At 37.1% G+C, this 24,261-nt stretch overlaps 2 protein-coding genes and 1 pseudogene across 4 annotated transcripts; 2 read left to right on the top strand and 1 right to left on the bottom strand.

The window, feature by feature from the left end:
* The first annotated feature begins 3,438 nt into the window (after positions 1-3,438).
* Positions 3,439-3,981, top strand: LOC104597342 (BIIDXI-like protein At5g11420). Its single transcript, XM_088897797.1, has one exon. The coding sequence runs from the start codon at positions 3,439-3,441 to the stop codon at positions 3,979-3,981; it is 543 nt and encodes a 180-aa protein (XP_088753923.1).
* Positions 3,982-7,599: 3,618 nt separating this feature from the next.
* LOC148801936 (syntaxin-111 pseudogene) lies at positions 7,600-8,365 on the top strand (annotated as a pseudogene).
* A 5,362-nt stretch (positions 8,366-13,727) lies between these two features.
* On the bottom strand, positions 13,728-23,906 carry NDP1 (Tetratricopeptide repeat (TPR)-like superfamily protein). 3 transcript variants are annotated; one of them, XR_016082623.1, is made up of 13 exons: positions 23,518-23,906; positions 23,293-23,425; positions 23,088-23,161; positions 22,949-22,995; positions 22,704-22,857; positions 22,565-22,609; positions 22,280-22,475; positions 22,110-22,171; positions 21,742-21,842; positions 21,354-21,408; positions 16,621-16,668; positions 14,265-14,526; positions 13,728-14,159 (listed from the first exon to the last, which is right to left on the bottom strand). XR_016082623.1 is itself a non-coding variant. In XM_088898450.1 (12 exons), exons 1-12 carry the CDS (start codon positions 23,714-23,716, stop codon positions 14,348-14,350), a joined length of 1,293 nt encoding a protein of 430 aa, XP_088754576.1. In that variant the 5' UTR covers positions 23,717-23,906; the 3' UTR covers positions 14,127-14,347. The 3 variants fall into 3 exon arrangements, 1 of the variants encoding a protein (XP_088754576.1); XR_016082624.1 differs by having other exon boundaries at positions 22,565-22,606; positions 23,518-23,886; XM_088898450.1 differs by having other exon boundaries at positions 14,127-14,526.
* Positions 23,907-24,261: the final 355 nt, after the last annotated feature.

Genomic DNA, 24,261 nt, shown 5'->3' with positions numbered 1-24,261 from the left:
CTCCCAAAATTTTAACATATGTAAGGTGTAAAAGTTAAACATGATACTCCTGATCCGACTGTTCAGTACAAAGTTTATTTTTACTAATTAGTATGCTTTCTTTGTTGTTATTTTCTTTGATAGACTTATTCGACCATCTCAATTACAGTGTGATACAGTGTAGGGCATGTTGGGATGCACTGTGAGTAGGTGTATGGAATGAGGAATGAATGAGAATCACATTGGAAAGATATAAGAAATGTAAGGAACTTATATATAAGAGTGGCCCATAACCCAATAGCTTAGGTTTTTGGGTTATAATTGGTGTCCATCTCTTGTGTATAAGTCTTACGGTGTGTACATGTATGAAGCCCCCGGTTTTGGCAACTCCTCATGGTTCGTAACCCCTCTCGAGACCCAACATCAACGATTAGGGTGGCTCAAGGCGAACTCTTATGGTAAAGCTATCAAAGGCATGGCCTATGGGGGTTGATTTCTAAGTTGGGCCGTGGACAAAAAATATTAATCTATCTGTTGTATCCCTAGATGATTTTTAAGTTGCCTTAGGTGTTATGGGCCCGGGAATAGGATCTCGTCCCGGGTTGGTCCACGGGGAAAACCCTCTGTTTTTCCTTGTTCATCCCTTCTCTTGATGGACCTATCTAGGCGCCCTAATGGTGATTTGTTCAAGAGATCACCTAACTCTACTTTACTCTCTTTCTTGATTGAATATTCGATATCCTCATTCAATAATGGTGTCTCCTTAAATAGGAGATTACAAGAGTTCTAATCTTAGGGAGTCTCCTTGCTGAATAGGGAGACTTTCAATTCTATCTTGCTAAGGATAAGTTAATCCTAATCTGATAATAAGATAAAACTAATCATAATCTGATAACAAGATAAACTAATCATAATCTGATAATAAGATAAGCTAATCCTAATCTGATAACTTACTAACAAGATAAGATAAGAGCAATAGAATAAGATAAAAACAAACAAGATGATCTAATCTAATCTGGCAGTGGGTTAGATTCCTATTGCTACCGGCGGCAATGGTACGTCTTTCCGAGGAATGCGTCCATAACATTAGGGATGGATTTATAATGCAGGGCGTTCACTTATGCCCCACATCAACTAACTATTCATCTTAGATGAGCATTTGCCTTTCATGATTCCAATGATGACCTCTAGGGTACATGGGAAACAAGTTTCAGCTCTACAATATTATGAGGACATGAACACCCCCGAAACCAATGCTATGCCAACAGTAGAGAAGAACCCCACTCCTGCACCCTCAACCTTCACATCAAGCAGGGATCAAAATGTCATCAAGAAGAAGCAGTCTTTGCCCAAGCCATTCAAGCTTAAAAGACTTAAGGAAGACCCAAGGCCATCTCCAATAGCAATTCCATACCTACTACAATACCAATTTGGGTGAGAGAGTGACACCTAGACCGGTTAGGGACCCCTTTCATTCAATGCCTCGACCCAACCACTGTAGTAGCCTTATGAGAAGCCAACCATGGGGAACACTCTATGGGAACCAGTACCCCACAATCCAAAATCTTCTTTTGTCGTCTAGCATCAACTTGCAATATAAACAAAACCAAACTTACAATGTCCTACCTTGAAGTCGGTTGTCAAGGACTTAATTCAAACTCTGGTCACGGAATTCCCCAAACCAACAAGAGCATTCAAACATACCACCCAAGTATGTGCCCAAGACTTGGGAAATTAGATGTTCGTGTGGAGCAGTTAAAGAATTCTCTTCTTGCACCAACAACGCCAATGATCAAGTTGAAGAAAATCTCCAATGTTGTAGATTGAATAGAGTGGGGGTGATTGTCATGATTGATTTCATCAACCACACTACCAATATGCCATCAAGGTATCACCAAGTGTGTCTTGGGTGTGGCATTGCCTATCTTTCACGTATAAGCGAATGCCAATAGCATTATTGTAATTATTAGTTGATGTTGCTCAAGTATGAATAAATACAATGAAAGAAATTTGCTCAGAAGAATATAAAAGAGAAAAAAAGAAATTGAATAGAACTTCATTAATATGAAATGGCTTACAAAATGTGTTAACAATATTGAAGACTCACTCACCCAAAGGGGTTGGGGACTCGCTCAAAGAAAATGAGACACATTCACCTAAGAGAACTCTCTCAACTCTCAAAAGCTCTAAGCTTCTTAAAACAAAGAGAATAATTATGCCTCTAGCTTGATATTACGAGGCTTTATATAGAGAACTAATAAAAACTATTTGTTGAAACATTTAATGTTGTAAAACTAGCCCTTGAAGCATTTAATAAAACTAGTTGTTAGAAGTCCAATAACAAACTAGATATTAGAAACCCACTAACCAAAATGGTTATTCGAAGCCCATTAGTGAGTTTAAATGTAGGCACACTTGGTGTATCCTTTTAAAATGATATGGTGCTTTTCAGGGCATGAAATTGAATGGCATCATTAATATAACTGTTATATTTGTGCTTTGAATTCTTTGTGGCGACCCGCTTCATGAATCCGTTCTGAATTAATTTGAGAAAAATCTAAAGGCAAATTTTCATAGTAGTTTGTGGTGGATGAGTTTCTTCTCCATTACCAACTTCATAGTGGATTTCTGATCCTCCTTCGCCCGTGGATGTAGGCTATAAGCCGAATCACGTAAATCTGTGTGTGCTTTCTTTACCTATTTCTCTTTATCTCTGTTTTACTTTCATTTTGAGTGCCATTTGAATCTGTTTTCTTAGGTTTTTCCACAACAATAACTCATCAACATTTTGATATATCCTTATGTTAAATCCCTCAAAGTTTAACATCCTCTTTAGAAAAAGGTGAATAGTCCTAAGGGAACTAAGGTGAAAAAGGTTAAGCACAAGGGTACCCAAAAATAGAAAAACGAACGGCTTCATTTTCACTGTCATCTCTCCTCCTAACCCAACCAAATCCCTACCGCTGCTCTCCTAACAAGTAACAAGCCATCATCTACTTCTCTTCCCTTATTCTAGCCCACCAACCAGAAATCAAAAACGATTCTCCCTTGGGTTCGGCTTCAGTCAAAGCGTGATAGGTTTGAATACCGTTCGAACATTATGAGAGGATGACATGCATCCATAAGTGCGTGTGCATTCCTCATTCGTGCAGGGATGGTAAACGGGTGTTTAACATGAACGCCATCAACCATCCCTCATTCAAAGTATTTTTGTAAAAAACCTTTCGTTCTCTTCTTTCCCGCGTCTTTCCATTCTCCACCCAAACCTTTCGTTCTACTATCCTCTCCAACCAGTAAAGACAAAAGACATCACCGGCGAAGGCAAGCTTCTTCTGGCGACCAGCGACAGAGGTTTAGTGTTTCTCTCCCTGCGGTTGTTCATCTACAACTAAAACCCCAGAAGGCAAAGGCATCAACGACGAAGGCAAGTTTCTTCCGCCGATCGATGACAAAGGTTTAATGCTTTTCTCCCTACGGTGGTTCATCTGCAACTTTGTGCTTCTACGGCTTCATCTGCAACGGCTTTCATCTGCGGTGGTTTTAAGGCATCAACGGCTTGTGAAATACATAGACTCCAAAAACTACCAAGTTCCACAAGGCAAAGCTGCAGTTGAGCTTGTTTTGGGAGCTTCAGGTGGGATACAAACAGCAACAGAGCTCAATAAGGGTACGACCTATAAGTTGGAATTTGTACTTGGAGATGCAAACGACTCTTGTGTGGGAGATTTCATTGTGAGGCCGCAAGAAGGATCTACGTCAATGAACTTCACGATGCAGACCAACGGAACCGGCTTGGCCCAAAGCTTCCTCATGACTTTCAAGGCAGATTCAGCTATAACAAACATCAGCTTCGTTAGCCTAACCACGAGTCAGACAAGAGATTTTGTGTTTTGTGGTCCTATGATCGACAACGTGGTACTCCGTGCTTCATTTGGGCTCAAACAACAAATGCAGAGTAGGGTGCTGTTTTTATGCTTGGTTTTCCTCGTAGATGTTGTATAGATTATTGAGAAGTAGAGCCAAATTTGAATATGTTTTACCACTTATTATTATATATTACTGTTATTTTTTTACAAGTTGTAACTGAATAATTTGATTTTGAAAACTTGGGTAAAGCATAGCTGGCCTGATTCCTTCGCCTGTAGAGATTGATTGGATCTCATAGGTCCAAAAACTTTTTATAAATTGCACTCCTTCAAAGGTTCTGATGGATTGATTGAAAGAGAATGATTAGTTTAGTAGTTGGCTGATGGACATTATTCAATAGTTCAATAGTTCTGGGTAATGCGTTAATGTGGATGAACGAGATCCCCACCGAAGGAGTGGAATCGCAGGGTATTAGATATAAATGAGTAGTTCTATACATTGAGACCCTGTTTGGGTACCAGTAAGGAAAATCGTAATGTTCTTCAGTTTCAAACAAATCTAAAATCTGAACTAATTTCATCGCACGGTTCTGTTACCAATCATCAGAGGATCCATCTTCGATAGTGAATCTATGGTATAGGAATAAAAATCATTTCGTTTCATGTAGCGCCTTAACTCTAAACAACGTTTGCTTTGAATTACTGAAAATATGGAGACACTCTAAACAACGTGTGCTGAAAGCCTGAAACAGGGTGATTATCTTCCGTTTCAGAATTTTAGGGACCATGAAATTTATTAGAGAAAAAATGAGGGGAAAAAAGAACGATTATTCAATTATCTGCTCTCTCATTAAGTCATGATTCATGAGCGCACTACCCTATTTATTACTCATTAGTTATATAATTCAGACAAGTTCTAGAATTTCAGTTCATCATAGTGCAAATTTTCCATTTTCTTGTCATATGAACCCATATCCTCTCTGCACTTGCTCACCCCTTCCATCAACTTGCTTTTGCTTCGCTTTATCGTGTAGCTCATTGATATCTGCACACACGACCAGATCAGACCATCTGAGAGACACAGATTTTCAGTATGTTGCTGCCTGGACATCCACCTCTTAGAATTTATGATCTTATTGCATCTGTTAGTTACTTTCATGATCAGGGTATAAAAATTTGCATCAATATCGAAATGATCGAGTAACAATGAATATGATGGCATTGGAGCTCGTCCTCTGTCATTATACTATTATAGCACCCAAAATTCAGATCGCTGTTCACAATACTTGATCGGCTTTAACTTTCCCAAAGGAAGTTGGTAACATGCTTGGCATAAGGCTGTCAACCAGAGCCAAAGTTCCTATTTGGCACACCGTAACACATTGGCTGATAGATGGCAAATTAAGCAATAAACAATATGCAAATTAAGCAATAAGCACTAAGCAATAATAAAATCAAAAACAAATTAAGCAACTCAACAAACCCAGAAATGATTTTACATAAGAGAAGAAAAAATAATTAACCCAGAAATGATTTTATATAAGAGAAAAAAATAACCCAGTAACAAATTAACCCAGAAATGATTTTAAATAAGAGAAGAAAAAAATAACCCAGAAATGATTTTATTATTGTTCTGTTCTAAAATATATCAAAGTAAAATGTAGCCAATGCAGATGAAGTCGTTGATGCCTTAAAACCACCGCAGATGAAAGCCGTTGCAGATGAAGCCGTAGAACCACAAAGTTGCAGATGAAGTCGTTGATGCCTTTTGCCTTTTGGGGTTTCAGTTGCAGATGAACCACCACAGGAAGAAAAGCACTAAACCTCTATCGCCGGTCGCCGGAAGAAGCTTGCCTTCGCCGGTGATGCCTTTGTCTTTTGGGGTTTCAATTGCAGATGAACCACCGCAGGGAGAGAAACACTAAACCTCTATCATCGGTCGCCAGTCGCCGGAAGAAGCTTGCCTTCGCCGTTTGGAGATGATAGCAGAACGAAAGGTCTAGGTGAAGAATGGAGAGACATGGAAAAGACGAGGAGGAGAGATTTTTCACAAAAATACTTTGAGTGAGGGATGCCTAACGGCGTTCATATTAAACGCTCGTTTATCATCCCCCCACGAATGAAGAATGCACACACACTTATGAACGCATGTCATCCTCTCGTAATGTTCAAACGGTATTCCAACCCATCACGCTTTGACTGAAGCCGTTCCCTCTAGTGGCCTTGTGCAACTGTAAGTTCTCTAATTCTCCTTACATTACACGTTTCTTTTCTTTTATTTAATTTATTGTCAAAGTTTTCATATTCGTATCACACTTAAATGAAAAAGAAAAAGATAATTTATCAAATGGGTTGAAAATATTTCAGGTGAAAGTGACAAAGGTAAAGCCGAAGTTTACAGCCCCTTTTCTTGGATTTACAAAGACTACAGAAATATGGAATTCTAGAGCCTGTATGATCGGCCTTATATAGTACAACTAGTGAGTGCTTCTTGCTTCCTTGTCTAAAGTTGGATGGATTTCATTCCATTAGCATTACAAGCACTAGAAGATAATCGGCTAGCATTGTTCTAATCTCTCTGATTCTTTAGGTCCCTGCCCGCCCGTTCCCAGATATTAAAGAAGGGATGTGGGGAAAGGGTTTGATCTTCCCCTATCATTATTTATTTTAGGGTAAAATATAAAAACCTCTCCTAACGTTTTTTATAATTATAAAAACCTTCCTTATAGTTTTTATTTTAGCAAAAACCTCTCCTGAATTTTTAAAAAATTTGACAAAAACCTCCCTTTCAGCAATGACCCAAACGGAAAACATCAGACCGGTACATCAGTTTTGTTCCAATTCCCATTTTACCCTTTTGCAAATTAGTTTACATGCATTTTTATTGAAATACCCCTGCCGACCTGTTATCCTCTTTACCTCTTCCATCAACCTCTTTTATCCTCTGTCCTATCCCTGAATTCTATCGTCTAAAGAGGAGGAAAGCGACAACTCTTTTAATCTTTCATCCAAACCCAAATGGAACACAGCTCTTTCCTTTTCTCCCTGAACTTTCTTTGTCGATTTCTTCCTCCTCTTTCAATCTTCCATGAATCTGTAATTTTGTGTTCAGTTATGTTTCACCTGTTTATTGCCCTACTTGACTTAGAAAAATGTCTATTTATTGAAGCATGAAATTTTAATGTATTTTGGAGGTATGGACCTGTTGAATGATATAGAGTATTTTTCTTATAAAAAATCTTCAAACCAGCAACTGTTTGTGCTAATGGAATGTTGTTTTCAGCATAGAATTAATTAATGTTCACCATTCATTGGCCTGGGCGCCTGGCATTGACAGCTCCAAGGTGATGCAAGATACTTATGGTGGGGAATAGGTTGATATTGATCATCCGTATGAAGTTCCTATAGCCAACCATCCACCATTACCAGTCAAGAAAGCTAAAGGGAATGAGGGCTCATTCTCATGAGTTTTTTGTACACGAGTTTCCAAATCATAAAGCACACAGTGTGTTGTATATTTTCAGCCCCAGAATTTTCTATATATAGGTTTCCAAATCATTTTTCTATATAAATGCATCACTGTAAGTCATTTGTATATAGATTTCGCTTCTATGAAGGAAATTATTTCCAAAATTGGGTCCTTTAAATCGAAAAGCCTCGCATATAGCCATAATCTACTCTCGCAGCTGAAGCGTTTTCTCTTCCAAAGTTCTGTGATTCCAAGTTTCAACTGAGATAGAGAAAACAGAGCAAGATGAACAATTTGATAACAAAACCATTCCTCAACTATGTGGATCTGAAGAAAGAAGCCATGAAAGATCTGGAAGCTGGCAACGTCAACCTGAAGATGGTAGTGACGGCGACGCAAAATCAAATAGACCATAGGAGGCCGAGATGGTGAAAGAGATTAGTTTCATCAGAGACATCATTGGCCAACTGCAGCAAGCCAACAAAGAGAGCAAGTGCCTCCACAAGCCGGAGGCCCTAAAATCCCTGCACACACGGACCAATGTCGATATCGTGACCGTGCTTAAAAGGTGAGAAGCATAAAGTCTCAACTCGGGGATATGGACTGCACCAATGCTGCCAATAGGAGGTTCTCTGAATACAAAGAAGGGACACCGGTGGACCGCACAAGAACTTCAGTCACCATCGGGCTGTAGAAGAAGCTAAAGGAGCTGATGGATTTCTAGGAGTTGAGGCAGCGGATGATGGTGGAGTATAAAGAGACGATGGGCCGTTAATATTTCACGGTAACAGGGGAGTACCTGGAGGAAGAGGTGATAGAGAAGATTATATCAAGTGGGGCAGGAATGGAAGGGGAGGAGCTATTGAAGAGGGTGGTGCAGGAGCACGGGAGGGGAAGGTTCTTGAGACAGTGTTGGAGATACAAGACAGGCATGGCGCGGTGAAGGAGATTGAGGGCAAATATGGTACTTTATAAATTAATTGAATGACACTTGAGGGTAATTTTGTAAATATTGACGTTTTCCGTTTGGTCATTTACAGAAGGGAGATTTTTGTTGAATTCTTTAAAAATTCAGGGGAGGTTTTTGCTAAAATAAAACTATAGGGAAGGTTTTTGTATTTTACCCTTCATTTTATTTTAAAACATTTGTATCTATTTATTTGGTGCTTGCCCTTGAAAATTGAAATGTACCTATTCTTCCATTGTTCTGTATCTATAATTTTTTTTCCAGATCAACTTTTGGGGGTGTTCTCATCAAATAGCTAGCAACCCATAGCACAGAGAAGAAGGTGGTCTGGCCTGGTCTGCTCTGACCTTTCACCCCTTCTCATTTGTTGAAACAATTTGATAGCAACTTTAGCGTACCCATGTTGAGAATGTCCGATATAGCAAAACCCCATCAAACCAAATCAATTTTATTCCTCTTAACATTCTCAATTTTTACTCTTCCGTTCTATTTGTTTTTGTGATGTCTACAATTCTATCAAAGAAAATCAATTTTATCCACTGATAAGAAAATAAGCTCAGAAAAATAAAAAACGCTTTTCTCTAGGTAGAGTAATTTTCTCATCCGGTTGTTGATTATGTGCATACGGCATACCCCCTAATAATGGAAGTTCAGGTAATAACATTCCTATCATGCATTTGATCGAATACTCTCTGCTCGAATAGTCCATGGACCATGGTAGAACAAGCTAAGCACACAAGCAATGCCATCCCAGCGACAATTTTAGGGCAAAACATAACCTTCGAACTAGGACCATGTACCTTAATTCCATTCCCAGATTCCTGCTAGAAATACTCATTGTGAAGAACAGTATTCGAAGATCCACGGCAACAATAAGAAAAAAAATTACAAAAACACTGTGAAGAACAGTATTTGAGTATCAACAACCGCTCTTTAAAGGCACTGAAGATGAATCACTCATTTAGCAACGATTTTCATACACTATCTAAGTATCAACTTTTGTTGAAAGAACCATGTGAGTGTAGTAGGATTTTAAAAATAAAAAAAAAAAAAAAAAAAAAAACCTGCACATGACGTGTGCTGAAATCTAGAAGTATCAGGACCTCCGGGGTTTTTGTCATAAAACTAAGGGGGACTAGAGTGTTATAACCCCCAAAATATAAAGCAGGTATCTGTAATTTATCAAAAAAAAATTAGCAAAGGTTAATTCTAAATCCAATCAACCCCTTAGTCCATCATTCATTGGGTAATTGGATCATGGTTTTTCTATATCAACAAGAAGAACCGATAAACCACGTCAGAATCAAAACTGAGATATGGAGTGGGTTTTTTTGGTACTCGTGTTCCTAGGGCTATTAAACAGAGACTGGATTCAATCTTCACAAAACGTTTCTCACACCCGGCTCACAGCCTTTTTGCAGCCGTGCATATAGAACATCTCCCTATTTGTATGAGGGGGAGATATTTACAATGTACAGCTGCAAGTGGCGGTGAGCACGGCAGTGGTGGGAGCCGGGAATTTTCTTTTGGGGATCAACTCAAACAAAAAATATGAGGAAGGGAGTAGAAGAAGTAGGGTTTAAGGGAAAATTGCCTGAGAAGGTTTGGGCTGTGCTGCCCGCAGCCCGGCACAGCATGGTACAATAACACGTGGGCCATGCCAGGCCCAACATGATGGTCCAAGTTGTGTTGGGCCCGGGGTTCCAGGTCCACGGGCCGCTCTTGGCCCGCCTGATTCCCTCAACAGTTATAAACAGCTATATGGGGGTATTTATGTATTTTGGTTTTGGGGGGAGAAAGAATGACACAAATGCCCCCCAACAGCTATACAACAGATAGCTTGGGGGGCCATTTTGGGTAAAGTGATAAATAACATTACAACAACCAAATACCCCTCCCAACAACTAAAATACAGCTAGTTTTTAGAGTATTTTGGGCAATTGAATTGTTTTCAATTCCTATAAATAACACTATCATCCACCATTTTCATCACACCAATTCAATAATTCTCTTAATCCCTTCTCTAGTTTGCATACTCTCTAAAGTCTCAATCTCTCATACATTCTCTGATTCTTCAATTCTCAACTTTATTGAAGTTTCAACAAGAAGAATCGCTCAATAGCTCAAGTATTTCAAGTTAACAATTTGGGAGGCTTGGATTCTTGGAGTTTAAAGACTTCAACTGTTGAAATCAAATTAGGATTCCAAACCTCTGGGTAAGTGCAATTGAATTAATTTTTTTTTTTAGAATTTAAAAAAAGGGTTTGCTCCTCCCGAAACCAACTCCCCAACATATTCAATGTCAACGATATTCAATCACAGCATGGTAGTGTTAGTACCGATATGGATGCTATTGATATTGACAAGACTTTCACCCCTAGTAAAGATACTAGGGGAAAGAAAAAGAATGTCATTAAGTTGATTAGCCCAATTTGGAAAATATTTAAAGTATATGAGGTTTAGGAGAAGGGAAAAAAGAGTTGTTTGCCAAAAATGTAGGAAAGACTTTAGTTATTGTAGCAAGGATGGTACTGGCCATTTGAGCAGACATTTGCTCACCCATTAGAAAGAATAAGAGAGAGAGAGAGAAAAAAAAACAATACAAACACAAATTAGGTGGGGGTTTTGGTTCTTTTAAATATTCTCAATAAAAAATGAGGCAAGAATTAGCACAATACATTGTACATGCTCAACAACTATATTTTGTTAGTTGAAGATACTAAACTTGAAAAATGGTTGCGTAATTCTGTAAATCCACAATTTAAAAAAGTTTCTATGAATACTATTAGATCAAATGCTTTAAAAAAATTTTATTCTTATAAACAAATTTTAATTTATAAGCTATCAAATCTTAATTCTAAAGTTGCAATTACTTCTGATATTTAGATTTCTAAATTTAACAAAATTTATATGTGTTACCGGTTGTTTTATTGATGAAATTTGGCTTTTAAATAAAAGAATTTTAAGTTTTACTAAGCTTGAACGGTCACATACTAGCCCAGCTATTGCTGCAAGTATTTTAAATACTTTACATGCTTATAGAATTGACAATAAATTATTTTCTATTAGTTTTGATAATGCTAGTAATAATAATTCAACAATAAATATTTTAAAATCTCAATTAAAACCATATTTAAATGGTAAATTATTTCATATCAGATGTGCATGTCACATCTTAAATTTATGTATTCAAGATGCTTTAAATATTATTTCTACTCATATTTCTAAAATTAGAAATTGTATTATATATTAAAAGTTCTGCAACAAGAAAACAAGAATTTAAATATTTAATTCAAAATTTTGGTTTAAAATATAAACATTTTATATTAGATGTTAAACATAAGTAGAATTCTACCTATGCTATGTTAGAAAGTTGTGTTTCTCACAAACAAATTCTTAGTAATTTTTATAATGCAAAAATGCCTACTGATATTATATTTGAGAAAGACTGGGAAATGACAATTTGTATAAGAGATTTTTTTTAACATTTTTATAATGCAACTAATGAATTATCAGGTATTTATTATCCAACTAGTTGTAATTTAACTTATCAATTAATGATGATCAGTGATTGTTTTGCAAAATATAGAAAGAATAAACAATTTAAAAGTATTGTTGAAATAATGAAAAATAAAATTAAAAAATATTGGGAGAACATTTCTCCTCTTTATTGCTTAACTACAACATTAGATCATAGGATTAGTAAAAATGGTTTAGATATTTTACTTGAAACATATTGTGAAAATATGAATATTGCAATTGAAAAGAAAAAAGAAAAAATTAATAGTTTATTATTTGAAATGTATAGTTTATATGAATCTGAAGTAACAAAGAATAATAAAAATTCTTCAACTTGTATAGTTGCATCTTACACTTTTGAACTTGAATCCAATAATGGAAGAGAAAAAACTTTTTTATTTAATAAAAGGCATAAATCCACTTAAATTTTTATTTACAGTTTTTTTTACTTTAGGGATTCTTCCTTCACCTAGGAGGGAACAAAAAATTTTGATATTTTAGCCTAGTAGAGTGAACATGTAAAGAATTATCTAGTTCTTGCCACCATGGCACGTGATCTACTAACCCCTCTGCTACCTACAGTTTCACCGGAGTCTTGCTTTAGTGCAGGAACTAGGGTGTTGGACGACAAGAAAAGTTGTATGAATTATACAAGTCTAGAGATGTACATCTGCTTTAAAGATTAGTTAGATGATGAAGATAAATTACAAGACAAAAGAGGGCATGACACTACACCTGATGTTTCACCTGAAGCATATGATCAAAGTCAAAAATAATAGGAGAAAATGGTGAAGTCAATATTTTTTGTATACTCGATAGTTGTATAGCATTTTTTCAAATTTTTGTAAATCTTGTTTTAATTTTATTTAATTTATTTGATATTTTTTAGTAATGTAATTTTTTATTTTAAATTTGTAACTATATTGTATTTTTTATATTTTATTAATTTATTCCATTTTCCAATTTTCATATTTCATTCATCCAACCATTGTATGCTTTGTATCATTCACATTTAAATGAAATAAAATTCCTATTTTTCTTCCAATTTTTTATTCACTTTGAGTCTTTGTCTCTTTGACTTATTTTGTTAAGTATTTTTTTCATTTCTTTGTTAGATTCTTTATTTTTTCAAATAGTTCCCAAAGGTCAAAGGAAAATTAAATATTTTAATTTTACTTAGTAAAGAAATAAAAAATAAAAAATGTCAAAAAACAAAAAAAAAAAAAACAGTCTGACGCGGTTCGACCCATGCCGAAGGCCCGACCTATGGCCCAACCCGACAAGGCCTGTAGCCCGCCCAGCCTAGGCCCGCGACACGACACAGACCCACACGGACTTGGGCCATGGGCCATGCCAAGCCGACCCCCCAAATTATTCCTAGGGAGGGCGGCATGGCCTAGGACGGCCCGCACTTTGCACGGGCCACAGGCAGGCCATGCGGCTAGGACCATGGTGTGAGGGCAGTTATGATGACTGAATATGATTTTTATTAAATGGGGTAACCCAACCCATACAGCATCCTCACAGCAGACCCCAGCCGTGCGTTGGAAACATCATTCCATGAATGATAGCATCATGTACGGGAGATATTCTCAATGGCATGCTTGCGATGAGTTGTGAGGTTGGTGATGTGAGACGCACTCTATGAGGAGCAAATCCGATGTCCATACCCTTACCCCCCAACCTTGATGGCAGCTGGATTTGATCACAATTCACAAGCTTCTGCTACCAATAGCCAGAGATCCCACCATCAGTTTGTTTTTTGTTTGTTTTTCACTTTTTTTAGCTTCATGGGGCTACACAACCCGGGGGTAGCCCATCCCACATCCCCTTAAAACCCCCCTAACCCTGGTGACAACGAGATTTGATCTCAAGTCTCTTCCATCAGTTGGTATTGTGGAATGGATTTGTTCACCCATTGACAGAATTGAGGAAGAATTTGTTCTCAACCACACAATACATGTTACCTTTACATGGGGCTAGGGTGGGATAAGAACAAGATGCACATGAGGTACACTAACCTTACCACAGACAACCTGCAATTAGGGATACAAGGACACAACAAATATCTAGATGGTAAGATGTTTACCGGATTAATATGTATTTTGAGTTGTTGATGAATGCTGCTCAGTTTTTTTGCCTTGGATTAGCATATTACTCAACTTTTCCGATGACCATGGCAATTTCTTCTAGAAATTTGATTTGCCTTCAATCTCTATGGTAATTTAAATTCTTTTATGCAGCCCAACTTCCTGAAATTATGACGAGTAGATCCCGGGATGAGGAGCGAAGCTTGTGATGATTGATGAAAACTTAGGATGACGAATTGCTCCTTCCAATTGCTGCCTCCCCCATATTTCTGATAAAGTGATAATGAAAAATTCATGTATTAATTTACACATGGAGATACCGATGGATGCCATGCATAAATTACTGTACATAGGTAATAAGTTACACGACTCACATCTACCAACGTCTTCACAAGGAAAGAGAAGTGCACTGATTTGTTTGTAGAACGTGCCAACAAGCGTTCACCAGCATACAGCATTACAGCACTCTGCTAATTCGAGCATCTATAACAGGCACCTTGGAAGAATGATCACAGAGTTCCAGTGCTTCTGCCAGTGACAGCCGACTGTTTTTCCATGTAGTCTCCGCCCACTTCTTCATCTTCTCTCCTTCTCCTTTTCTGTTCTGTTGCACACATAGAGTTTCTGCATACCCACCTTAAAACAGGCAGCAATATTAGTTTTGCACCAACAGCAACATTAGTAGCCTCAAAACTGTAACACATGAAAGAAAATTTGCAGATAGAAAGACAAGTTTAGACACCAAGTAGGTAGTCAGACAACTATTACCACACTTAGATTTTGAGTTGTGAAGATCCGGCAAAAACCAGGCACAAGCAAGCCTTTTTTGGGGAATCTTCATAACTTGAACAGGATTTTATTTCAATATCATATCCTAGTACTACACCTCCATATTGTTCACATGGCAATATATATTCAGCAATTTGGACTTGTAACAACTTTTTTATAACTAAATAAAATATATTAGTGAGCCAACAAAAGGTTTGGTACAGAAGGTAACCAAGGAGGACAGTAGTCCACATTTATAGCACCTACATTCTTAACATACTGACTTACATAATGAGATTGAGCATTAAGATCACATTTAATATAACAAAAAGATACTGGCCCACACTCTTGACTTAAAGACTTGACTTCTAAAAACAAACTGACTCATTGCCAAGGATAGAAGCAGAAGACTGTAAAGCTTGAACAACCAGCTCAGAATCTTTTTTTTTTTTTGGTAAATAACCAGCTGAGAACCTGAACAAATAAACAGATGAGTCTATCCCTCAGATTTGGTTATGTTAGGTCAGGTCAAGGGAAAACCATAACCTGACCCCTATCCTCAAGGTGCTCAAATGACCTCAGAGAAGTATAATTAACTTGCAGTCCAGATCTCCTACCCACAGGACACCACAGCCATACATCGGGAACATACCCATGAATGACAACATAAGTACAGGAGATGTTCCCAATGTGCGGCTGTGGTGTCCTGTGGGTAGGTTATTCAAATGCAATTTACTCGGTTCGGGTTCAATCAGGGGAGACTGTAACACAAATATCATTTGGTGAAAGGTCCAATATCACTTCAATTAAGAAGTCCAACAAACCAATAAACCTCCATGTGCCCACTTAATTTAGGGCTTAAAAGGAGACACTATGTTCCCTTGTCACATCCTAGGCTTTGTTCATGGAGTAAATTTGAGCAAAAAGACCTCAGCATATGTTAAACACAAGTCCTCCCTAGACCTTGCCATGTTCCCTTATGATGCCTCTATTTCTCAGTTTCTTATTCAATCCCTAGGCATCAAAGAATAAATTTTAGCAGAAGGCCTTGTCATGTTCCCTCAACGTTTTTTCGCACAATGGTTGCTTCAAATTAAAACATGCATTCTCATGCTTGTCAGCCCAAGATTTTACAATTGCTCCAAGCAATGGTCCCAAAACTATCAGACAAAAAAGAGAGACAAACAAGGCCTCTCTATATAGTGTAATAGATACAGTCCTTTTCTTGCAAAGCCATACAGTATCATGCCTCGTACTTCCACATTTTAAAAGTTGAGGCCAATGTTAGGTAGGATGCTAGCATTAAGTAGATAATAATCTGATGGAAAAAAAAAAAAGCTCCTTCATATGTGCCCTCATTGAATCAATATTCAATAACTAATCCATTTTAGAAAGAGCAAATGTACATGAGAAACCATACAAACAGCAATCTGTAATACTTGAAACATGACATGATAACTTATGTTTTGTCAAAATAAGTGCTGACAGATGGCTGATGCATGCAAGCAACAAGGTGACCAAGATGGCTAAATTCAGGAAATATATACATAAGATATACTTTAGGGTAAAAGACTTACACATACCCTTAGTTCTCATAAATTGACTTAAACATACCTGAATTTTTAAAAAAGACTTAAACATACCTTGTGACTCTTTTACCCTTCATTTTTTTCAAATTTTCAAAATATACCCTGAATTGAACCAGCCGAAGTTACAACCCTTTTAATGATAGCAGCCACCTATTGGAAATCAGGCTTATACCCATCCAACAATCATAACAATCCAGGAACTTTATCATTAGGGTCAATAAATTAGTGCAAAATGTGTGGTATAGGATGCACAGATAATTATCCACAAAGTGACTAATCAAACAACTTTAGAACAACTTTATGTCAACATATTATCGTGCCTAGGATGTTATGCATGAAGCATGAACAGAACCATCTAGATTATAAGTTTTACCTCTTGCCAGGGCTGTTATATCTCTTCTATCTACCTTCACTTCTGCATCTGTACCAAACAAAGCAAATACCATTTTGGATTAATATTACAAAAATGGAGAAATAATTTCTAAGCAGGTCAATTAGGAAATCTACCTAGATGATCTAAATCATTTATAGACATGGAGGAATGCTTTGGCCAATAGAACAGTAAATTGAATAGGGGACCTTCTGCATCAGCAATGTGTTCATTCACCAAGTACATATAAACCCTATGCCCCACATTGTAATGGAGTTTTTTATCAGTAACAGTCAAACATTTTATTGATATGGCCAAAATGTACAGCAATGTGCCAAGCACACCTCTAGGGTAGCTATCCATGATCCACCCTTATATATTTTGTTATGATTCTGGAGCTTTGCATGTATTGTTATGAACTTTCCAAAGTTGTAATATTTTAAATTGAAAATTGCCAACAATAAGGGGCTCATTTTGGGGAAGTGGGATTTTTACTCTGAACTAACCACATGAATTGAGAGAGGCAAGAGCATAGTTGTCAAAGGCAACTCCTAGGCGGACACCTAGGCGATAAGGTGCTCATGAAGGATCACCTCACTTGATCACCAAGATATTTCTTACACAATACTCTTGGATACTGTTATATTCTTAACTTTTTGAATTATAATACATAAAATAGACATTATTAAACTAAACTATTCAATTTAAGTAAAAATACTAGTTTCTTTTTTATTATTTTTTCTCGTTTGTTAAAGTTCAATTCAATCAACATGTACACTACCTTGAAACCTCAAAGACTTCAAAACTTGAACTAATTAGCATGGAAGAACTCCAAGTTTTATCCAATCAACACATATTAGTTATTTTCATCATCATAACCTTCTTCTTCTTCTTTCACCCTTTCTTTTCTTTTCTTCTTTTCCTAATACAAAAATAGAGGTCCAGCCCCTCTATTTTCTGAAATTTCTTTTCATGCTTCCATTTTTTCATGAATATGTTGATTTTCTATGTTTCAACTGAAGCTTATAGATTTTTTTATGAAGATTATAGACAATTAATAGCAAAAGATGGTTGTTGCTTAATAAGGAGCCTAAGGAATTACCCTAGAATTCATGGATTTTATTCAAAAAAAAAAAAAAAAACACCTAGGAAACTAGGTAACAATTAATAGTGAAAGATGGGTTTTATTCAAAAAAAAAATCACCTAACCTTGCCTCAACGCCTTGACCTCTAGGGTCCACTGTCATACTTTGACAATCAAGAAATTAAAATGTGGAGCAATGAGTTGGCATGGTCACAACACTTTCTTTTGACCCTCCAATAAAACACAACATGCTATCAATCAAATGAAAAATCAAATCACCTAATGAGTGCCTGCCTATGTTATTTGGTTTCAATGTGTTCACATGGTTACAAAACTTCCTGCGATCCTATAATAAAACACAAACATGCTATCAATCAAATGAAAAACCAAATTATCTAATGAGTGCATCTTATTGTTGCTACCCACTAACATATGAACATATAGAAATTGCCTCTAAGGTCTAATACATTTACTATGGTGCCAGCACCCATTTTTTGCTCAATCCCCTCTCCAACCCACTTTTCACACTTCGGACACCCAAACATCAGCTCAAATACCCTTAAATACACCATTAAATCCACAAAATTCCCTTCCAACAGTCACAATTGTGCCACATCGCCCTACCTCTCAAACAATCAGACCCCGTCACATGAAGAAAAACCTTTAAACAACCAATCACACCAAATTCCAGCCTTAAATTCCTTGATTTTGTCACTCATCCGTCAAAGATTCCATTTCGACGAAGTTGATACTACGATGCTTCTCAAACCTAAAGCATGCAATCCATACGTCCCTAACATGATCAAACCCTCTAAACAGCCTCATAAATCAAATTCATGCCATTCCACCAAAGTCCAACTCAAAATTCCTCCATCTGCCCATCCATCAAACGGAGGTTTTCTTCTAGGCTCTCTCGCATGTCCAAATGTCTGTACCAATCAAGCCCTATCAATTCATCCAAGATACAAAAACACCATCCTACAAAATTTCAGCTCAAAATTCCTCCATCTGCCTGTTCATAAAACAAACATTTCATTTCAAGCCTTTTCAATGGTTGGACCGCCCATACCTCTAATTCCCCTAATCATAACACATTGGAGTGGATTGCCAATTCATCGAAGGCCCTCAGAAATACCATCCTACAAAATTTCAACTCAAAGTTCCTCCATTTGCCCATTTATCAAGTGAAGATTCCATTCCGAGCTTTTTCATTAGACGAACCGCCTATACCTCAAATCCCCTTGATCTAAGCATTGTTGGACCGATCTGACCCCAACAATCAATCTGGAATACCCAACAACCCCACCTTGCCAATTTCAGCCAAAAATACCCCCGTTTGCCCACTTATCTAAAAAGATTCTATTTCGGTCAATCTCATTGGCCCAAACGCACAAAACCTCCATGTACACTCACACCCATCTCAACCCTTCACACTTGGACCCAGAATCCCCACCATCAAATCGGAATTTCAGTTTGACCTCTCTAAAGCCCAAATGACCAAAATACCCCCCTACAATTTCAAAAATTACCAAAATACCCCTAAAATTCTCCAAAATTGTGAAAATGCCCTAACTGCACTAATATAATTAAAAACTGAATCCACTATTCACCTCAGGGGGGGACCTTTTGACACCACAACGAACAAAGGTGGTTTCTCTCTATCTGAACTCTTTTCTTCGAGTCTTTCCCACATTTGCTTTGTTCTCTATCTTTCTCTTTCTCTTTCATTCTCCTTGAAATACTAAGATAGCCTAACATCTTGAATGATGAATTCGCATGACTACAACACTTTCACGCAACCCTCCAATGAAACACAAGCATGCTATTAATCAAATGAAAAACCAAAGCATTGAATGAATATTATGCCTAGGTGATTTGGTTTTGATGAATTCACATGGTCACAACACTTTCTTGCAATCCTATAATAAAACACATACATGCTAACAATCAAATGAAAAATCAAATCACTCAATGAGTGCACGTCTTTTTCCTACCCTAATACAAAAATAACCTACTAACATATGAAAAAATGGAGACTACCTCTAAGGTCTACTACCTTGCCATGATAATCAAGAAATGCCAAGGTTGCCTAATATGTGTTGTGATTTGTTCACTTGATCACAATGTTTTCTTGTAGCCTTCCAATAAAACACTAACATGCCATCAATCAAAAGAAAAAACAAATCACCCAATGAATGCATGCCTAGGTGATTTAATTTTGATGAGTTCACATGATTACAATGCCTTCTTGTAAACCTCCAATAAATCATAAACATGCTAACAGTCAAATTTAAAACCAAAACACCTTGTGAGTGCATGCTTAGGTGATTTGGTTTTTATTAGTCCACAACTCCACATGATCACAATACTTTTTCACAACCCTCCAATAAAACAAGCATTTTATCAATCAAACAAAAGACAAAATTACCCAGTGAGTGCATGTTTGTTATTGCTAATCCAAGTGATACATTACCCGCTATCATATTATAAATTGGAGACTACCTTTAGGATCCACTACCTTACTAGGAATCATAATAATCATAATACTTTCTTATGGCCTCTAAAAATCTCAAACATGCTATAAGCCAAAGGACAAACCAAATCACCCTGTGAGTGCATGTCTGGGTGATTTGGTTTTCATGCATTCACACAATCGCACAATTCCTTCCAACTATCCAATAAAATACAAACATATTGCTATCAATCAAATCAAAAACTAAATAACCCAGAAAAGGCATGTCTACTATTGATAGACCAACTGATACAAGAACAACCCAGTATCATATAGTAGAAATCACTAATTGTAGATTTAGTTGAGTTTCTTGTGAAAGGAAAAGGGGAGGAAGATAAAGATTTCAGTAGTAGAGAAGAAAAGGGAGGGAGAAAAGAGTAGGAAGTCAACCAGGATTCTTAAATTAACCCTAGCCGCCAACCCCTCATTATATTTATACTTAACTTAAAGGATGAGATATTACAAGGATGCCCTTTATACTCTTAACTTTCTGATATTAATAATAATAAGAAAGGAATTACTAAACTAAATTATTAGTTTGAGTTAAAATACTAGTTTCATTTTATTATTTTTCTTATTTGTTAGGGTTCAATCAAGATGTATAATGTCTTGGACCCTTGAAGGCTTCAAAACCTGAACTAATAAGCATGGAAGAACTTAAATTTTTGTCCGATCAACACATATTGATTTCCTAGGAAAAAAATAAAGGCTCAGACCCTCTATTTTCTAAAATTTCTTTTCTTTCTTCCATTTTTCATGAATATGTTGGTTTTCTATGTTTTAAATGAAATTTATACATTTTTTATGAAGATAATAGACAATTAATAGTGAAAAATAGTTATTACCAGCTACGGAACCTAGGGAATCACCCTAGGATTCATGTTTTTTATTCAAAAAAAATCTCACTAGGTGGCAAGGCACCCCCCCCCCAAAATCGCCTAGTCTTTCCTTGGTGCCTTGAAAACTATGGGCAAGAGAAACTGGCCCTTTGTGGACTGACTGGACTCCCACCATGTTGCCACATGGAAGGTTCCTAGATCATTTAGACCAACAAAAACCTAACTAGCAAAACCTTCTTCTTATACAGTGAAAGATAATAAATAAATCACAAATGTTGAATTTCTAAGCCAATTACTATACCTTCGGTCTCTATAGGTGGAGCTTTTAGCAAGTCTATTGCCCTTCTGTAGAGTCCCTGTGGATAACATTTTCAATAAAAGATTAATTATATAACCCACCATTATAAGCAGAGAATTTAAGAACTCAAGCCAACTGATGGGAGTTTGTAATCAACTAATTGAATTAACTGAAGAAGTATCTAGAAAATAAATTTAGACATCACAAACCACAACTGTGCCAACTCCAGCCTATCAACTAAGCTTCTGAATTGGAATTGATGAAACCAGTTTACAAGAGATAGCTTCATGTGACGAAGTGTAATGGTTTTTTTTTTCTTTTTTGGAAAGATCCAGGAAAGAGAAATTAAATTTTAAGGCTTGTGATGGTTAAGGGAAGCATCAATGTCAACCTCTTGAATCAAAATAGAACTTGAGTGCTCCATCTTTGCTTTCTTCCGGAACATGAGAGCTATAGAAGTTAGGATGACACCAACCTTTGGATGATGAGAGCCTACATCAAATGATGAAATAATTCAACAAATAATAAAGAAAGAATGACATCTTAATACACATCCAACATTTTATTCTTTAAATAGCTACTTTCTCAGATATGGTGTGGATGCATACTCCATTTTAATGTTGAAGTATCTCACACCATTTTTAAGTATCAGACTGTCAGAGTAGCATTGACAAAATAGGACTCAATCATAAAATGCCAAAAATGATTCAACCAAAAAAAAAAAAATCTCATTAACAACACCAAGGTAAAGTGACAAACCAAAATGCTGTTCAGCTTTTGTTAATGCTCTTGTCAGTATCTCCTCTGCATTAGCAAAATTTCTGAACGAAAAGCATGATTAGACTTTAAAACCCATAAACATTAAAAAAATGACAGAAGACACAGAAGTATAAACCACAACAAGGTTTAATAAGTAACCTGGGGCTTACCCAACATGTGCTTCAAGCTGACCCAAAGCACAGGTAGCCCCTATGAGGACTTCCTCTGATTGCATATTAGAAGCTTCTAAAGCAAATGGACCATCAATTTCAGACACCCCTTGAATTGCCTTCTCATAAAACTGCTTTGCCAATGGAAAATTTCCAGTGGCATGTAAGAGTTCTCCATATGGGAGAGCAACATTTCCTATAAACCACAAAATCAAAACACGGTTGAGAACAAAAATAATGCATTTTGTCCTCCCCAAGAACTGAGCTCTAACAAAAGAAACTCACCAGAGCAACCTTTATCCTCCTGAAATCCTGAAAAGTAAGGCTCTGCTGTAAATCAGAAGCAGAGAGTCTTTCAATCATATATACAAACATGAAATGCACGATGCAGCAAAACAAAAGAAGTCAATGTTTAGGTGGTTACCTGATTCAATATTACCAAGCACAAGCTGAACTAGACCCTTAACGGCTTTAGCCCGAGTTTCTAGAACCCCAGATTCATCCCTGTCACCATTTTCAGGCCCGTTTCTTTGCAACAATTGCAAGCATTTATCTGCGAGCACTGACGAAGTATCATCCTATATAGGGAGATGGGTTGCCAAATGAAGTTATAAATTATAAAAACAGATTATGCAAGGAATGCTAGCTGAGACAATTTTAACGACGAACCTGCCCCATCTCCAAATGGAGTCCGATCAACCCTTCCAAGGCAGCAACTGAACAACGTTCAATCGTAATAGATGGTGAATACCTAACTTCTCATCCGAGAAAAAGTAAAAATTTATAAGGCCGATTGGAAGAAAGATACCTCTAATTCCCAAATAAGAGTGGGTCAGATCTTGAACTTTCTCGAGTTTCTCTATGGCTTCATTAATACTTCCTCTATGGATATGGAATAATAGTGTTAGATATCTTAGATATCTTCTAGTGATTTAACGGGAAAAAAAAAAGAAAAGAAAAGAAAAACAAAAGGCTGTATCAACGTAGTGGCTTTTCGGTTCATTGATACCGACCTTTCCGATAGCAAGGAAGACATGGCAAGGAGAACCATCCCCCCTGCGTTCTCACTTGAATTATCCGATCCCTCGCGTAGGTTAGAGGAGAGACACTGCTCCAAAACCAGAAGACCTTGTGCGTACGATTCATCTGCAAGTGAAGTGTTGCAGTTATTAAAATTATTAGCTTATAGAAAATGATGAGGGGGATGATGAAGGGGGGGGGGGGGGGGGGGGGGGGACCTGATTTCTGAGTTCTAGCGTGAGCGAGGGCGTAGTTGATCATCTGAAGAGCAACGGGATCGACATTCGAAACGCTGGTTCCATAGAATCTGAGGGCCGAAGGAAAGAGAAGATAATGATTCTGGAACGGCACCCTCGATTGTAAGGTTCGAGCTGCCGTAGTTGCGGCTCTTCCGAGTCCAGCCGCGATTAGAAGCATTCCTTCTTTCTCTAAAATTCGCGGATTGAAGGGTTGTTCTGTTTGTGCTCCACTCTGCGTTGCGTTTTAGATAAAAAGACTCTTTGATTGAAAGTACTATTGTTCGTTCTCATAATCACAGATACAGCTTCTATTGCCCGCACGCATACATGATACAAGTGGTGGCAACTGGCAACTCTGGGCATAGAGCGACTCTTGAAGTTTCAACTTTCAACGTTAACTAGCGCTACTAGGATTAGGGTCTAAGGACATCAACGGGCCGGGTTCAGTACGGATTTCTCAGACTCTTCACCCCAACTCAATCACCCTAACCTAACTCGACCCTCTGAACCCTGATGTTCCCTAACGAACCCGACCCAATCCGACTCTATCATATCTATGTTTAGTACGGAAAAGTTAATTATATATATATATATGAATAAGCATTAATGATTTTTATTATTGTTTATAAAGTGCCATATTTTAAAATACTCATACAGTATACGGGTCCACATAAATTGACACTTGTATGTCAAACCCATAAAATTATATGGGTCACTAAATTC

Source organism: Nelumbo nucifera, chromosome 2, assembly GCF_055504915.1.
Source record: "Nelumbo nucifera cultivar China Antique chromosome 2, China Antique-T2T, whole genome shotgun sequence".
Lineage (NCBI taxonomy): Eukaryota > Viridiplantae > Streptophyta > Magnoliopsida > Proteales > Nelumbonaceae > Nelumbo > Nelumbo nucifera.
The sequence above is the reverse complement of the archived record's forward strand: the minus strand, read 5'-3'. Positions and strand labels throughout refer to the sequence as shown.

Excerpts from the sequence above, each read along its gene's own strand:
- LOC104597342 (XM_088897797.1), top strand. The coding sequence starts at position 3,439 with ATGCTTTTCTCCCTACGGTGGTTCATCTGCAACTTTGTGCTTCTACGG.
- NDP1 (XM_088898450.1), bottom strand. The coding sequence starts at position 23,716 with ATGCTTCTAATCGCGGCTGGACTCGGAAGAGCCGCAACTACGGCAGCT. Across the intron at positions 22,996-23,087 it reads CTCTTATTTGGGAATTAGAG|TTGCTGCCTTGGAAGGGTTG; the intron begins GTATCTTTCTTC and ends AACGTTGTTCAG. Across the intron at positions 22,858-22,948 it reads TCCATTTGGAGATGGGGCAG|GATGATACTTCGTCAGTGCT; the intron begins GTTCGTCGTTAA and ends CTCCCTATATAG.